At 43.3% G+C, this 17,720-nt stretch overlaps 1 protein-coding gene across 4 annotated transcripts in view; it reads right to left on the bottom strand.

The window, feature by feature from the left end:
• Positions 1 to 17,720, bottom strand: part of CBFA2T2 (CBFA2/RUNX1 partner transcriptional co-repressor 2) — a 153,889-nt gene that overhangs the window by 6,681 nt on the left and 129,488 nt on the right. For 3 of the 4 annotated variants that reach the window (XM_036079487.2, XM_078057091.1, XM_078057090.1), the window contains exons 6-10: positions 16,809 to 17,062; positions 13,225 to 13,310; positions 11,494 to 11,689; positions 6,718 to 6,786; positions 3,021 to 3,211 (exon numbers count right to left, since the gene is read on the bottom strand). In XM_036079487.2, the coding sequence (XP_035935380.1) occupies positions 3,021 to 3,211; positions 6,718 to 6,786; positions 11,494 to 11,689; positions 13,225 to 13,310; positions 16,809 to 17,062 (796 nt within the window). The remainder of the gene's footprint in view (positions 1 to 3,020; positions 3,212 to 6,717; positions 6,787 to 11,493; positions 11,690 to 13,224; positions 13,311 to 16,808; positions 17,063 to 17,720) is intronic. The other variant, XM_036079486.2, reaches the window with a different exon arrangement.

The following is a 17,720-nucleotide window of genomic DNA, read 5'->3' as shown; positions in this document are numbered from 1 at the left end:
TGTCAGAGCAGCCAGGGTGAAAAGGACACTTGTAGGTTTTCTTTTCCTGTGTCTTCTTCCCCCCGACAACCATGAGGCTTCCTGCTGAGATATAAGGCAAAAGGTGTATTATTGCTGTGATCACCCTTCGGATCAGCATTCCTCAAGGCTGGAGCAACACATACGGCCAAACAGTCCTTTGTAGCTAGTAGGAGAAGGTTATAAACCTCCTGAGTCACTACTTAGGGAAGTCACAATGGGGATTCTAGACCTTGCTCTGTTAAGCACAGATCATCAGTCTCTGCCACTATTACAGGTTCCCCTGCACCTGGAGGTAGAGCCTTCCTATGAAACCTTTCATAAGCTGAAATGGTGTAAAGCGGAGAAACAATTAGCATTGATTTATATGGGAAAATTTTGAGTGTTCCCAGACCCAAAAAATAACTTCTCTTACGCTTTTCCGTAGGACACATATTGCTAATGGATGCATAAAATAAATGGAGATAAAGCACAGACCCAGTTCAAAGCTCTCACAGCCAGCTGCTGAGAGTGGAATTCCCGGGGAAGGAGCCTGGTGGGGCCAGCCTTGCTGCTCAGGCCGTGTGCTGGGCTTGCTGCATGACAAATGCTGAACGCTATTTTTGTGTTTTCCCTTTTCTCATTAAAGTGAAAATGCTTTCCAGATTTCTTTCAGCAAGTGAGAACAGGTACTAACATATAGGCCTTTTGTAAAACCAAAGGCATAATGCGAACTTTCAACAAGCGAGAGGTACCTGTACTACAGAGTCTAAGTGTGGCTTGGGGATCACCTGTTACCAGAACAACCTGGGATTGTTCAAATCCCTGGGACCTTTCCCAGGCCTCCTTGACCTTACTGCAAACCCGGCCCAAAGGAGAAATGACTCCCCATCTGAAAATCAACTGCTAGCCCATTAGGCTGGCAAGGAAATCCAGGCTGAGGACAGAAGGTGCCCGGTGGCAGAGATGAGGGGACCTCTCACTCCACCCCTCTGCCCGAGGCATTACAGGGGAGACTCGGAGACTCTCAGAGGCCGCAGCTGTTCTGCAAGGGCAGGCGCTACCACAGCTGACACGTGTATGTTTTTACACTGTAAAAAAATCCTTTGTCTATAGTGCACTACCGTTTACCACCACTTCCACAACCACGATCTTGACCTCATTATATTCTGTAAAAACTATGAGACCAGCAGGACAGGGGCTGCTACACATTCACTACACAGAGAAGGAAACTGAGTCCTTAAGGGTATGCTGCCACTGTGAGGGGGAACTGGGACTAGAACTCAGGGTTCCTAACCTCCCGTTCTGGGCTCCCTTCATTATTCCCCACCACTTCTCAGAGAATGAATAAGAAACCCCAGAGATGCCTGCTGGACTTCAGAATTTTCTGGATGAAATAAAGGGAATTCATCCCTTCTGGTCCAATGCAAACTAACCCAGAGCTTCGGTCCTGCTATCACTCCCCTGTTTTGGAAAGAAAGTTTGCTGGGATGGGTGCTGGTGTGTGCCTCATCTACAGGTCACTTTGTGCACTGTTTAAAATAACAGGTCCTCGGGCGCCTGGGTGGCTCAGTCGTCAAGCGCCTGCCTTCAGCTCGGGCCATAATCCCAAGGTCCTGGGATCGAGCCCCGCATCGGGCTCCCTGCTCAGCGGGAAGCCTGCTTCTCCCTCTCCCACTCCCCCTGCTTGTGTTCCCTCTCTCGCTGTGTCTCTCTCTGTCAAATAAATAAATAAAATCTTTAAAATGACAGGTCCTTCACAGCACAATGCTATAAAAGGAGAGCTGGGATTTAAACCACGCAGTCTAGATCCAGAACTCATGCTCTTAGCCAAAATGTTCCACTCCCTTTTTGGAGGCACATGCAGTAAAAGATAAACACAGATATAAAAGCAGGTAAATATGAACGGATGCTGATACAGCTGTGGATGGCTACAGATAATTAAATACACACAACAAAAAGAGATGTCACTGCTCAAAAACAATTCTAAAGAAAAAGTAGGAGGGAAGATGGACAAGAAGAGGGTTAATGGAACTATTTTCTCACAATTCAGTGTCCTTGTTGGGGTGCTACAACAAGGAACCTCCCCACATCCTCTGTGAGGGCCACGTGAGACGTAGGCACGTTCCTCTTCACCTGCCATGCTTGGAACTACTGTACTGCAGGGCACCATTTACATAGAGTGAGACTAACACTGCTGCTGTTTCAACAAACCAAACCAACAAAACCTCCCAGTTCTTTACGTCTCAACTGGTAAATGGATCTGCCTACTTACAGAAATAGGCTTGTTTCAAGACTTAAAGTTTATCTCAAAACTGAAAAATGGCTGAAATGAAAATTACAGAAGAACTTTATTATATTCCAAAGGACTATTACGATGTTTTTGTCATACGCTTTTTTCTTTTCAGTTTTACTTTTGTCCTCACTGTGGTACAAGTGTCCTGGATTAGAAACATCACCATGTGCTGGGCCTTGGGTCTTGGAGAGGTGGGCAGGTCTGCCCGGTATGTCACTTCAATCCATGCAAGAACTATCCTCTTTATAAACAGACCAAATGCCATAGGGCCCTGCATCTCCTCACCCCTACCCTGGCTTCAGCACCGAGGGATTACAGCAGTGAAAATTCCTTAAGCCCCAGTTTCCTCTGTGTGAAATCAGAACCCAACAATACCTACCTCATAGGGTCACTGTGAGGATCAAAAAGGCAGCACATACACTTAACTCTGTGTCTCTGGTACCTGGTGAGCCCACTAGTCAAAGGTAGCCTTCATAATCATGTAATTCCACCCTGTCTTCAGGGTAAGTTTTCAAAATTGAAACTGATACAATGAGCTGATTTATCTAAGAATATAATAATTAAGAAACAAAATTCTTCTGGTACTAGATAAAAATTATAATCATCTAGTTCAAGAGCTGACCATTTTATCTTACTGCCTAGCACTTAAGAAGAAAACAGTGGGCTCGGGGACTGCAGCTGCCCCAGCCCTGGCCCCCCCAGCCCCCAGGGCTAACAGAACTCTGACCTCTGTTGACTCTTCTTGCTCATTTATGACGAGAAAGGCATCCTCCGCAGCCTGCCGTTTGACGTCCGCTATGGTTTGCTCCATCCGAGCTCTCTCTGTTGCAATCACTTCAAAGGCTTTTTGTTCTGCCTCAGCAACAGCTTTCTGTACTTCTGACATGGCCTGAATTTTCACCTTATTCACAGCTTCTTCTAGAAGAAAGTGACAGTAAAATCAACTGGCCGAGAAATCTTTTCCCTCCCACTCCCTATCACTTGCGAGAAGGGATGGAGCTAAAACAAGAGGACTTTTCCAAAAATACACACGGTTTAACATATGACATACATTCACTTTTATTCTTATACTATTTGTCTGTTCATGTACTCCCTTGTTGGGTGTATAGATGGGCAGCACTGTGCTAAGGGCTGGGGATACCTAGAGGACTAGGACGTAGTCCTTTTTCCCTACATGTTTGTGATCAAGTACAAAGGTGGCTTGGGGGTCCATGACGTATGTCAGTACAAGAGATAAGAGTTCCAAGGAGACAAGTGGTCAGCTCTACAAGTGGCGGGGAAGATCAAGAAAATGTGTCTTGGTTGAGATGGTAGGTGGAAATGAATATTTGTGAAGTCTCACATCCCATGCTAAGGGCTTTGGCTCTTTCTAAAGAAAACATTAACTCCTGAAGGGTTCTATGCAAGGAGAAAAGACTGAAGGCAGAGATAGCCTGCGAGAGGCTGGGGCAGTAGAAACCCAGCTGACAGAAGAAACTCTGAATTTAGGCAGGACCAAGGGCATAGAGGAAGGGATGAAGCAGAATGAGGCTGGCAGCATCTAAGAGTCTGGAGGTGAAGGTGAAGAATGAATGGTAGTGCTATGAAATGAAACAGATAATAAGCAAAATGCCATGTGGAGGCAAGTGGGAAGACTGAAGTGCCTCTGGGGCATCCAGGTACAAATGGCCAGGAGGCAGTTAGGTATAGAAGACTGAACTCAGGGGGCGCCTGGGTGGCTCAGTTGATTAAGTGTCTGCCTTCGGCTCAGGTCATGATCCCAGGGTTCTGGGATCGAGCCCCACATCAGGCTGCCTGCTCAGCTGGAAGCCTGCTTCTCCCTCTCCCACTCCCCCTGCTTGCTTCCTGCTCTCTGCTATCTCTCTCTGTCAAATAAATAAAACCTTTAAAAAAAAAAAAAAAGAAGAAGACGACGACTGAACTCAGCAGAGCAACGTAGGCTAAAGATATGGATTTGGGCATGCCAGGAGCCTGGGCTTCCAAAGCCCTGTACACTATCAGTATCACCCCACTTGGTTCCTGATCACGTCCTCCCACTACCACCATCCTGCTTGGTTTCCACAGAATGGACACTCCAAATGGCATACACTATGCATTGAGCCTCATCTCCAAGATCCAATGTGAGTGACCGCCTTTTTGGGTCCACAAGACTGGAAAAGCCAAAAGCCTAAGGAAACTCCTTTATGGCTTGGTTCTTTCACATGGCCTAGGCTCAAAGATCATCTAAATAAAGTGTTCTAGGCTGCCATCCTAAAACTTTTCATCTTATTACTCCAGCCTTAAGAAAAGATCTTTTCACTCCAAAAGACAAGAATGATGCTGAGTTGACTTGACAGTGAACTCCACGCTTCTTTCACTCTTGGTATCTACACAGGTCCACTGTGGCCCACCACCACTGCCCTTCATGACCCACTTATTAGTTTCCAGATAGGGTTCTTAAGTCAACATAATAATGCCCTAACGTATATTTTATCCTCTCAGGTTAAGGGTCCATCAGTAAGAGTCACAGCTTGAAGTCACCTAAGTCACAGATGACACCAGAGCAGAGCAAGGACTCAAATCCAAACAGTTCAAAACCAAAGTTTGGCTCTTAACTATAGTTAACCAAAGGTACCTCCCAAGTGGGAAATCACTAGTTATCAAGGAGATCTTGTGCATGGTAATCCTGCTCTTTACCTTAACAACTGCTATCTTCATTTCCGATAATTCTATTCCACTTCTTGGTAATACATATTTCCCCATTTCCCACTGAAAAAAGGTTTTTCCAAGTTGCTATGTATTTTTCCAAATTTTTTTTTTTTTTAAGATTTATTTATTTGAGAGAGAGAATGTGTGAGCAGAGGGAGGGGCAGAGGGAGAGAATCTTCAAGCTTGGGGCTTGATCCCACAACTCATGAGATCATGACCTGAGCTGAAACCAAGAGTCAGACACTTAACCAACTGAGCCACCCAGACGCCCCCAAATTATTTTTAATGACAAAATAATATTTTGTGTTGCTAAGTCTGAGACAGGAATGATTTTAAGAATTTGCATGTACTGGGGTACCCAGCTCAGTCAATAAAGTGTCAATTCTTGACCTCAAGGTTGTGAATTCAAGCCCCATGCTAAAAATAAAATCTTGGGGTGCCTGGCTGGCTCAGTCAGTTACGCATCTGCCTGCGGCTCAGGTCATGGTCCCAGGGTCTAGGGACTGAGCCCCACATCAGGCTCCTGGCTCTTTAATAAAAATAAAGTAAAAGAAAATCTTTAAAAAATCTGCACACATTCAAGGTTGGTCTACCTAATAATTTCATAAATAAACCTCTAATGAATTATTTAGTGTCGTTAACAAGGTCATCTAAAAATAGGTCAACAAATATATGTCAATAAAGACTCTGGGGGCTAACTGCTTTTTTTTTTTTTTTTTTTTTTTAAAGATTTTATTTATTTATTTGAGAGAGAGAGAGAGAGAGAGAGAGAGCACATGAGAGGGGGGAGGGTCAGAGGGAGAAGCAGACTCCCTGCTGAGCAGGGAGCCCGATGCGGGACTCGATCCCGGGACTCCAGGATCCTGACCTGAGCCGAAGGCAGTCGCTTAACCAACTGAGCCACCCAGGCGCCCCAGGGGGGCTAACTGCTTTATCTTATATTCTCCTAAACTGCCAGTCAGAACAAACACTCTGCAGTATGTTTATTTGTATTTCTCACAATTTGTTCATATCTTTTGTCCATTTGTTTATGATGATCTTGATGCTCCTAAAAGAGTCTTTATGAAGGACAAGTATTAACTTTTGCAGAAGTAAATTTTATCTCAAAAAAAAAACAAAAAACAAAAAAAACCCAAGAACTGTACTGGACTACAAAAAAATGGTCCTGGAAAAGGGAGTCTAGAAGGAAAAGAAGGCTCATGTCTGGACAAGGGCAGATTTAGGGACATGAGGTTAGTTTTATCCACTATCTTACTGCAATAGGCAGACCCACCCTCCTTTTAGTCTGCTAGAAAATGAGATCCACCAAGAACAGTCTTGACAAAGTGGGGACAATGAAGGTGAAAGGAAGAGTGGAGGGTTGTTCCAAGGCCAGAAGGAGCCAAATGTGGTAGCACGTGAACATAGTGTGTGAAGATTCAAGTGAACACAACAGGCAGAAATGAATTGAGCTATATGCTCAGAAATAAGGCATATAAATAGGGAAGGAAAAGTTGGTTACTTAATGCCTCAGGATGACCCAGCAGAAGGGTATGCAGTAAGAAGTCATTTGAAATTCTTGACCTGCAAAAAATCCTGTGAAGCGCAGTCCAGGTGTATGCGAAAGCTGGAGGGAGAAAGGAAGGAGCCTAGAGTTCTGAGGAGAAAGTTATGAGCCAAAGACCTTTCCCCCAAACATGTGCTCCAGGCTCACACAAATTAGTGTGTGTGTGACATAGAAGCACACAGATACATACCAGTTTTTTTCCAAAACTCCACAGGTACATATCCTGTTCCTGGCCTATTGTTGAATTCCCGCTGCGAATCTACAAAAGGGATAAACAGCACAGGATTAGAAGTGGTCTATAACCAACATGTTTTATTTTTATGGAAAAAAAAAATTTTTTTTTTTTAAGATTTTTATTTATTTATTTGACAGAGAGTCAGAGAGGGAACACAAGCAGGGGGAGTGGGAGAGGGAGGAGCAGGATTCTGCTGAGCAGGGAGCCCAACTTGAGCTTTGATCCCAGAACCCTGAGATCATAACCTGAGCCACCTAACCGAGCCACCCAGGAGCCCCTCCTTCTGTTCTTAAGATGGGTCCTGTTTGGGCGCCTGGGTGGCTCAGTTGGTTAAGCGACTGCCTTCGGCTCAGGTCATGATCCTGGAGTCCCTGGATCGAGTCCCGCATCGGGCTCCCTGCTCGGTAGGGAGTCTGCTTCTCCCTCTGACCCTCCCCCCTCTCATGTGCTTGCTCTCTCTCATTCTCTCTCAAATAAATAAATAAAAAATCTTTAAAAAAAAAAAAAAAAGATGGGTCCTGTTTAATCAATTCCATGTCTTCCACTCTGGTTTCCTTCCCTCTTTTAGGATATATCCTACTCAATTGTGGTAGATACCACGATAAAGGGTAGATAGGAGATACATTTTTTAAAAAAGATTTTCGACAGAGAGAGAGAGAGAGTGCGTAAGCGCAGGAGTGAGCACACACCAGCAGGTAGGGAGCAGAGGGAGAGAACCATCAAGCAGACTCCCTGCTGAGCACAGAGCCCAACATGGGGCTGCTCAATCCAAGGATCCATGATATCATGACCTGAGATGAAACAAATAGCCTGACGCCCAACCAAATGAGCCACCCAGGCACCCCAAGAGGTACATGTTTTGAAAAACTGTGGGTTGTTAATCAAACATTTAATGGTTTTGGTCTAGTACAGAATTTTAAAAAAGATTTATTCATTTATTTTAGAGAGAGAAAGAGAGCACATGCTCAAAATTGGAAGGAGGGGCACCTGGGTGGCTCAGTCGGTTAAGCGTCTCCCTTTGGCTCAGGTCATGATCCCAGGGTCCTGAGATCGAGTCCTGCATCGTACTCTCTGCTCAGCAGGGAGTCTGATTCTCCCTCTCCCACTCCTCCTGCTTATGCTCTCTCTGTCAAATAAATAAAATCTTAAAAAAAAAAAAAGAAAAGAAAAGAAACTGGGAAGGAGGGGCAGAGGGAGAAGGAGAGAGAATCCCAAGATTCCACGCCCAGTGTAAAGCCCCACTTGGGGCTTGATCCCACGACTGTGAGACCATGAGCCCAGCCAAAACTGAGAGTTGGGTGCTCAACCACCTAGGCGACCCAGCTCTAGCAGAGAATTCTAAGTTAAAACGACTTTCCTTCAGAGTTGTATTCTAACTTTCAATGATGCTAACTGATATTTGTTTCTTCCACAGTGTTGTTTGATTGGTAGACTAGTTCAAGTTGGAATATTTGCCTTTCAGTTCTGGTAATTTTTTTTTTCCCCAAGTAACTACACTATCTTCGCTGTCTGTTCATGGTTTCTGAAACTCATTTGATTTGGATTAGATGACTAACAAGTTCATAAAAATATTAATGCGTGGTTTGGTGAAAAAATTATAAAGTGAACATCCGTAAAACTTCAGGTCAAGAAAGACACTTCTAACAACCCCAAATCCCCAAGAGATGAGTAGTAGTAAGCCACACTGCTGTCTAAAGGATGCTAGTCAGACCTGCAATCCTGTCCTCAGAAGAGCTGGTGAAGATGATGAGCACTCACTCTGTACTCTCCATCACCACAGCCTCCACCCCACACCCCAGAGAAAACCATGATCATTTTCTTCTTTTCCCTTATCCTTTTCCTACCTATTTATGCATCCTTAAGTAAAATACCAAAATGCATCCCTTGTCGTCTGAACAAAATTTATCCCTGAAATATTGTGAATCACCAATGTTCAGATAGAGGGAACTTTTATTTCATTATTTTAAATGGGAAAAGTAATAATGCTATCCAGTCTCTAGTCAATTTCTCTCCAAATCACCAAAATACTTAAATACTAAACACTTGAATAAATAATCCACGAGTCGTTTCCGCATACACCAAACATTTAAAACACGAATTATCAAAAAAAAAAACCCCAAAACAGAAACACCCACAAATCACAAATTATCTAATTATTTTGAAGTCATTGGTATGTTTGTGTGCTACGCCCAAGAACACTGCCGAGTGTAGCACAGTGCTGCTCCAAATGCTAGTCTACAAACTGCTATGGTCCATAAAGAGATAGGGAACACAGGCCAGAATGCACAACCACCGTGTCTCCAAGCACACTGCTTAATGTAGACGACTCTTGTCAAAGTAAGCAAACAGCACCCAGTACATGCTGCGGAAGGCCCCTCAACCAATCATGGTCCAATAACAAATTCTTTTGGAATGGTTTTGGTCCACATTTTGAATAGCATGATTACTTAGGATATGAATGATGCTTTCTTTCTACACTACAACAAACATGATATAAGAGAAATAAACAGTAAAATAAAAATATGAAATATATACACTATGCATAAATGAAGATACTGAAAAAGATGAACAGAGGGTAATGCAGAGCCATGTTTAAATGCCTCCAAGAAGGGGTGCCTGGGTGGCTCAGTCGTCAAGCGTCTGCCTTCGGCTCAGGTCATGATCCCAGGGTCCTGGGATCCAGCCCCACATCGGGCTCCCTGCTCAGCAGGAAGCCTGCTGCTCCCTCTCCCACTCCTGCTTGTGTTCCCTCTCTCGCTGTGTCTCTCTCTGTCAAATAAATAAAATCTTAAAGAAAAATAAAAAAAAATATAAAATCTAGGGGCGCCTGGGTGGCTCAGTCGTTAGGCGTCTGCCTTCGGCTTGGGTCATGATCCCAGGGTCCTGGGATCGAGCCCCACATCAGGCTCCCTGCTCCGCGGGAGGCCTGCTTCTCCCTCTCCCACTCCCCCTGCTTGTATTCCCTCTCTTGCTGTCTCTCTGTCTAATAAAAATAAATAAAAATAAATAAATACATACATACATACATACCCCCAAGACGACCTGCCACTGGAGCTAGAGTAGAGCTGCCTCAGGACCACACTGACTCTCACCTAAACACATGCAGACTGACTGGGGGAAGGTTTGTGATTTGGAAGGTGAATTCTGGATATTTCTGCAAGTTTTTATGGGGACTATTTGTGAAGGTTCAGATGGCGCGGGATACCTGAGGATGAGCTCTGAAGTTGTTCATGCATTTGTATGTATGTGTCATTTAGCGGATGGATTGATTGTAATCTCTACACCCAATGTGGGGCTTGAACACATGACCATGAGGTTAAGAATCATGTGCTCTTCTGACTGAGCCAGCTAGGTGCCCCAAGCTCTGCAGTTTTTATGAAAGTGTAGCTACCTTGCACCTACAAGTATCCTGACGTCTTGCTATGATATCCCACACAATGTGGCTAATCTACGGTGGCCTCAAGAATCAGCTCTGTGGGGCGCCTGGGTGGCTCAGTTGGTTAAGCGACTGCCTTCGGCTCAGGTCATGATCTTGGAGTCCCTGGATCGAGTCCCGCATCGGGCTCCCTGCTCAGCAGGGAGTCTGCTTCTCCCTCTGACCCTCCTCCCTCTCATGCTCTCTGTCTCTCATTCTCTCTCTCTCAAATAAATAAATAAAAAAAAATCTTTAAAAAAAAAAAAAAAAAAAAAAAGAATCAGCTCTGTGGGAGGGGTGGGGAGTGGGATCCTTTGGTTACCAATGACTTCGCCTCATTTTTTTTGAAGTCTTTTTTAGACTAACAACTGTCATCTGTGGAACATGCTAGGCTGTCATAATAAGAGATTCATTCTCCCTCGTAAAAAGAGGGAGCTTGAGGTGGGTAGGTGGGGAAAACATCTGATCACAGATGGCCCCTCATTTAGCTGTGTCTTTGGATAGGGCAACCTTTTTAGTTACTAGATTAATGTGATGGGACACTTTCGAAGAAAAAGCTGTGGCATCCTGCATGTACCCTGGATTGAGAGAATAGTTGTTCCTATCTTTGCTGCTTCAGGCTGAGAAAAGGCAAGATGGGACAACCCAGTTTGGTATAGTAAAACTTTTTATACAGGCCTCCAGGGGCGCCTGGGCGGCTCAGATAGTTAAGCGCCTGCCTTTGGCTCACAAAGGTCGTGATCCCAGGGTCCTGGGATTGAGGCCCGAGTCAGGCTCCCTGCTCAGTGGGGAGCCTGCTTTCCCTCTCCCTCTGCCCTTCCCCCCACCCTGCTTGTGCTCTCTCTCACTCACTCTCGCTCTATCTCAAATAAATAAATAAAATCTTAAAAACAAAACAAAACAAACTAAAGGCCTCCAGACAGAGGTCGATAAATGGTATTTTCCTGGATGGGGAGTGGAAGGGAAAGCAGGGAAGGTGAGGGGAATATTTTTAGATTTTCAGGGCTACTGATGAGGAATAATTGTGATGTACATGAGAGTACCTAGGACATTCAGCCAGGGTAATTTTAACAACTATTCCTTAATCATCACCCAGCACATAGAGAGTTAAAAACAACAAAATCACAAATATTCTCATTATCTACGAGTTAGACAGTATTTCCTCAACATGCCAGCTACTGAATCCTTGACATATTTTATCATTTACTCTTCATAATCACCTGGGTCTTTCTAATTCCACAATCTAGCACCATCTTCCTTTAAAGTAAAATACAAAAAGCCTTCCCTGTCATCTTAGGTGAGACTCTCCCCCTTACCATTGCTGAGAGAATCGGCGCTCCCAGGACTGTGCTGCCTGGAGACCAACTCGCTCCCTGTCTTCCTCATCTCTGTGTTTTCGTTACATCGTCTTTTCCAGTAGTTGAGTTCTTCACGATCAGATTCCTGACAGCGCCGCAGAACTGCCATGGAGCGCCTTGTCTTCTCTACCATTTCCATAATGCAATTCAGAGCCTAAACCACGGAGGAAATCAGGCAGACGTAAGATGAGAACTTTCAAATAACCAATACTGAAAAATTAAGGATGGGTAAGCTATAAAGAATGAAGGCTTAAGTTATCTCAGCTTTAGCAATATCAAGCCTACATATGAAAGCCTTGCTTAACAGCTTCTTTGTACTTATTTTTTAATTTGGGGAGGGGGGAAGGAGAGAATCCTAAGTAGGTTCCGTGACCAGCATAGCCCCAACACGGGGCTCGATATCACAACCCTGAGATGATGAGCAGAGCCAAAATCAAAATCAAGAGTGGGACGTTTAACTGACTGAGCCACCCAGGCACCTCTTAACAGCTTCTTTTTAAATATATATATATGCAAATTTTTTTTTTTTTTTTAATTTCAAAATAACACTTTTTGGATTCTTCCAGGTTCAAGCAGCCAGAGTCTCTCACCATAATATAGTCCTTTAAACACAATGGTGAAACCACCCTCTCATTTGTTTTTGGAGAAGCACCATTTATTTATTTATTTATTTATTTTAAAAAGATTTTATTTATTTATTTTAAAAAGATTTTATTTATTTATTTGACAGAGAGAGAGAGAGAGAGCACAAGTATGCAGAGTGGCAGGCAGAGGGAGAGGGAGAAGCAGGCTCTCTGCTGAGCAGGGAGCCGGACGTGGGGCTCAATCCCAGGACCCCAGGTTCATGACCTGAGCCAAAGGGAGACACTTAACCGACTGTGCCACCCAGGCGCCCCGGAGAAGCACCACTTATTCAGCATTTCCTATATACTAGATCCTGTGATAAGCACCTTACATATTATAACCACCCTGTTGTTAATTTAAGTAATACAGTATTCTTTTTTTTAAGATATAAAAATTAAGGCTACAAACTGTAAAAACAACTTGCCCATTGCACAAAGGTAGGAAGTGGCAAAGCTGGGACCTGAACTGACAAACCTGATTTTAACCATTATACTTTTGGATTTCATTTTGTTATATCCTGAAGTGACTACCCCACTGCAAAGATGTGAGAGTTACTCTTAGCTCTCTAGATAGGGGAGTAGCAGATAAATCAAGTTTATTTTATTTTATCATTATTATTATTATTTTTTTTTTTTTTTAAAGATTTTATTTATTTGAGAGAGAGAATGAGATAGAGAGAGAGAGAGCATGAGAGGGGCAGGGTCAGAGGGAGAAGCAGACTCCCTGCTGAGCAGGGAGCCTGATGTGGGACTCGATCCCGGGACTCCAGGATCATGACCTGAGCCGAAGGCAGTCGCTTAACCAACTGAGCCACCCAGGCGCCCCATCATTATTATTTTTTAAGTAAGCTCTACACCCAACATGGGACTTGAAGGGCTTGACTCACAACCCTGAAATCAAGAGTCAGATGCTCTATTGACTGAGCAAGCCAGGCGCACGGATAAGTTTTTATTGCAAAGACACCGGGGCTCTGGTGAAGTCCACTTCAGGCATATATACTCCATTATTATTGGTAATATTAAGAATTAAATGTAATAGGAAAATTATACATCGTAAGATTCTTACGTGATCAAGATGTTTCCATTCATCAGCCCATTCCCTTTCTGTCAAACGGTGGTCTACCAACTCATCTTGATAGCCTCCATTTAGACCTATTAGAAATTAGAGATTAAATTTGATGATAGAGGGAAGAATACAATAAACAAAATTCTAGCAAGTAAATACACACACATCCATACCAAATATGAGCACACTACTAGGGCAATGATTCACAATGGAGTGTGGGACCCACAAAATGACATAAAACAACAAAAAATATCACCATTTAGAATATATTAAAAAACTCTGACAAATCACTTATGAAAGACAAACAGCCCAAAAGAAAAACAGGCAGAAGAAATAAAGAGGTATGCCAGACAGAAAAGCACAGATGGCCCATAAACACATGAAGACATTCAAACTTGAAAGTAGTCACAATGCAAATAAAATATTCACTAAGATAGCATTTCATACCCATACACTGGAAAAAATTAAATTGTCAGGTAATACTAAATGTTGGCAAGTATTTGGCATAATGCAAATAAATATTTCACCACCACAACTAGAACGGGTACAGTACAAACACTTGGAAACAACTTAGTATTACCAAAATATATGCATACATGTCTTTAAGTAAGCTCTATGCTCAACATGAGGCTTGAATTCACAACCCTGAGGATTAAGAGTTGCATGCTCTGGGGCGCCTGGGTGGCTTAGTCGTTGGGCATCTGCCTTCGGCTCAGGTCATGATCCCAGAGTCCTGGGATCGAGCCCGCATCGGGCTCCCTGCTCGGCGGGAAGCCTGCTTCTCCCTCTCCCACTCCCCTTGCTTGTGTTCCTTCTCTCGCTGTCTCTCTGTCAAATAAATAAATAAAATCTTTAAAAAAAAAAAAAAAAGAGTTGCATGCTCTTCTCACTGAGCCAGCCAGGGGCCTCCCACAAAATATTTTTTGTATGGCATTAATTTATAATGAGATTTGCAAGAATGCAATGACTGTGTGAATGAAGGGTATACTGAATTAAGAGCTGTCCGCTATTTTGAAAAATCCTGTCACATATGACACCGCTGCTCAAAGTACTGAAATCATTAATATAACACAGCTGTTATCAGTCTAAATTTACAAGTGCTGTATTGATAGTGATCCTGTATCTGTGTAAGCATCTGCTTATTTTATTATATCATATTTCTTCCAAAGTCATGCCTGAGCGCTAACATATTCTAATACTTTCTTATATAGTATGCTTTAGAATATTGATCCAGAACTACAGATCTAAGACAGGCTATAGTATCCCTAACTTTCATTTAGGAGAGCAAAGGGTAGGGGCTGCAATGTATTTGTTTAAAAAGGGCAGGGAATAAGTGGTTTGGTAAGAATTGAGAACTAGGGCATATGCTTTCAAGAAGACTGGGGAAAATTAAGGAATCTATCACCAGCCCAGAAGACAAATGGTTAAACCTAAAATAAACCATGTAAGAAGAGGACTGAAGATCTTTCAAACAGAATGCTTCAAGATAAAAAAAAGTTTTTCTGGAATTGTTAGGAATAAAAGGAAAACCTGACCACAATGCGTTACAGCTAGATTCCGGCACACTTCTTTCTCAAAAAAGTAATGGATCAAACAAGTTAAAAAGTATGTATGAATACAGAAAAAATCAACAGCAAGCCTTGTTTTTAACATAAAAAGAGGGACATGGGAGAAAAGGGATTAGACTACACAAAACAACGGCCAAGGGAGGTGCCACAGCAAATCAGCAATGTAGGCAAGCTTTGGGCATCAGATAGCTGGGGTCTGAACCTTGTCTCTGCCACTCTGGCTACGTGATTTTGGCCACAGTTCCTTCACCTCTTGTCTGTAAAAAGCGGGTATCAACTGCATGGGACCACTGTGATGACTGAACGAGACAAGGTACATATGATGTGCATGTACCGCAATCTAAGCGGTACCTGCAAATGCTGGTAGCGGAGACTGTTGTCATGGCCCTCACCATTCAGCTACCACTGCGTGAAGCCAAGCCCTACTGCGGTCCATGCCTCTGAAAAGTACCAGTGAGCTGAGCCTAAGTCAGAATGGGGACAAGCAAATGGGCTGCAATTTTTTACTCCCTGGGGTACCCCGCAAATGGAAATGTAGGGAGAACTCTGGAAGTTAGCAGCCCTTTGGTTCTCTGCTCTGACACATGATCAGCAGTTACTCCAAAGAAACCTTCTACAGTAAACTTGTATGAGGATATGACAATAAGCTTTGTTCAAAACTGATCTTGGGTAATGTTTGTTAGGGGCTTTTTTGCTTCTTCCTAAATTTAATGGTTACTAAGGATGCACACACCAGGCATTCTACATGTAACAATGACCCAGCTCAAGTGGTAGTATCATCTCCATTTTAGAAACGAATAACCTGAGGCTCAGAGGGCATAAACAAACAACTTGCATAAGACCACACAGCTAGTTAGTATGCAGAGCCAAGATTTAAATCTAGATATGCCTCACCTCCTGACCTAAACATCCACGCACTTTCACTTTTTTTTTAATTTTTTTTTTTTTTTTTTTACACAGAGACAGTGAGAGAGGGAACACAAGCAGGGGGAGTGGGAGAGGGAGAAGCAGGCTTCCCGCAGAGCAGGGAACCCAATGCGGGGCTCAATCCCAGGACCCTGGGATCATGACCTGAGCCGAAGGCAGATGCTTAACGACTGAGCCACCCAGGCACCCCTGTACTTTCACTTTAAAGACACATATTTCATATCTTTTTTAATTTTAAGAACACTTTACTCTGAAATAAATCCAGATTTACAGAAACAATGCAAAAATAGTATAAAGAATTCTCATATATCCTTCATCCAGATCTCCAAAATATTAGTATTTTAGCTCATTTATTTTAACATTCTCTAGTTTTCTGCACCATGAGAATAAATGATACCTCCTTATTCTTTTTTTTTTTTTTTTACAATTTTATTCATTATTTGACAGAGAGAGAGAGAGCGAGAGAGAGAGAGAGAGAGAGAGCGCACAAGGGGGGGGAGGGGCAGAGGGAGAAGCAGACTCCCCGTTGAGCAGGGAGCCAGATGTGGGGGCTCGATCGCGGGACTCTGGAATCATGACCTGAACCAAAGGCAGCTGCTTACCCAACTGAGCCACCCAGGCACCTGATACTTCTTCTTCTTTTTTTTTTTTAAAGATTTTCTTTATTTATTTGACAGAGAGAGAGACAGCGAGAGAGGGAACACAAGCAGGGGGAGTGGGAGAGGGAGAAGCAGGCTTCCCGCCGAGCAGGGAGCCCGATGCGGGGCTCGATCCCAGGGCCCTGAGATCATGACCTGAGCCGAAGGCAGTCGCTTAACCAACTGAGCCACCCAGGCGCCCCTGATACCTCTTTATTCTTAAATATTTCATTATGTATTTCCTAAAAATTTATTTAAGCCCAGTTCTATCATAAGGATAATAGCAACAAGATCACTACAACTCTAATATTCTTGTTCATGTATAATATTGTTTTATCTCATCAGAGGTAAAAAGCAATGATTATATCATTTTGCTTTATAACTGAGTAGGAAGGAAACCCAAAGATTTAATCTGAATTTAAAGCATTACCATGCTGCTCATGTCACTTACTAAGATTGTGGTGTCTATCACGAACTTCTCGATGTTCTAGCATCTTGTTGGGCTCACGATACAGATGTGAAGTTGCAATATCTTCTAAGGTGTAGTGTTGAAGAGGTGGAGGAGTAGGATGGAACTGGCCCCCAGGATTCATGAGGGGCACAGTGAGGGCAGGACTGTGCCGGGGAGCAGGGCTGATGGTGCACACTCTCTTGGCCGGAGGCTCAGGAGGAACTGTATCTCTTTCAAAACTGTTCTCTTCCCTCCTGTAGAAGAACCAGAAGTACATATCTGAGCCCATCTTTTACAAACAGGAAGATGATAAAGACAGATGTGACAGGGGCACCTGGGTGGCTCAGTTGGTTAAGTGGCTGCCTTCGGCTCGGGTCGTGATCCTGGGGTCCTGGGAGCCCCACATCAGGATCCCTGCTCGGCGAGCCTGCTTCTCCCTCTCCCTCTGCCTGCTGCTCTGCCTACTTGTGCTCTATCTCTCTGTCAAATAAATAAAATCTTAAAAAAAAAAAAAGTGTAACATGAGGCATGAACAAAAATTTCTCCAGAGGCCAGGTAGATAAAAAAAATTGTGATTTATTCCAGCATGAAGAGAGGTTAAATCTATCCACAACCAGGCAGAAACATCTCACCTCATGAAGCAAAGGAGAGATTACAGCATTTTCTTATGTGATAGTATACGGAGGATTATGGGCTCAACTATGTTCAGCAATGTTTCGAGGTCAAATTTGCTGCTCTGGAGGTCCGTTTATGGAAAGAAACAATTCTTCACATGGGAGGAAAAAAGGCTCACATAATTAATACACTTGTGAATCGGTACTGTTTCCAGTCATTTTGCTTCAATTTTCACACATTTTCCACTGTGTTAAAATATTGCTTCCTTGAATTACACTTTCAATTCATACTGAAATT

This window comes from Halichoerus grypus, chromosome 10 (genome assembly GCF_964656455.1).
Source record: "Halichoerus grypus chromosome 10, mHalGry1.hap1.1, whole genome shotgun sequence".
Lineage (NCBI taxonomy): Eukaryota > Metazoa > Chordata > Mammalia > Carnivora > Phocidae > Halichoerus > Halichoerus grypus.
The sequence above is the reverse complement of the archived record's forward strand: the minus strand, read 5'-3'. Positions and strand labels throughout refer to the sequence as shown.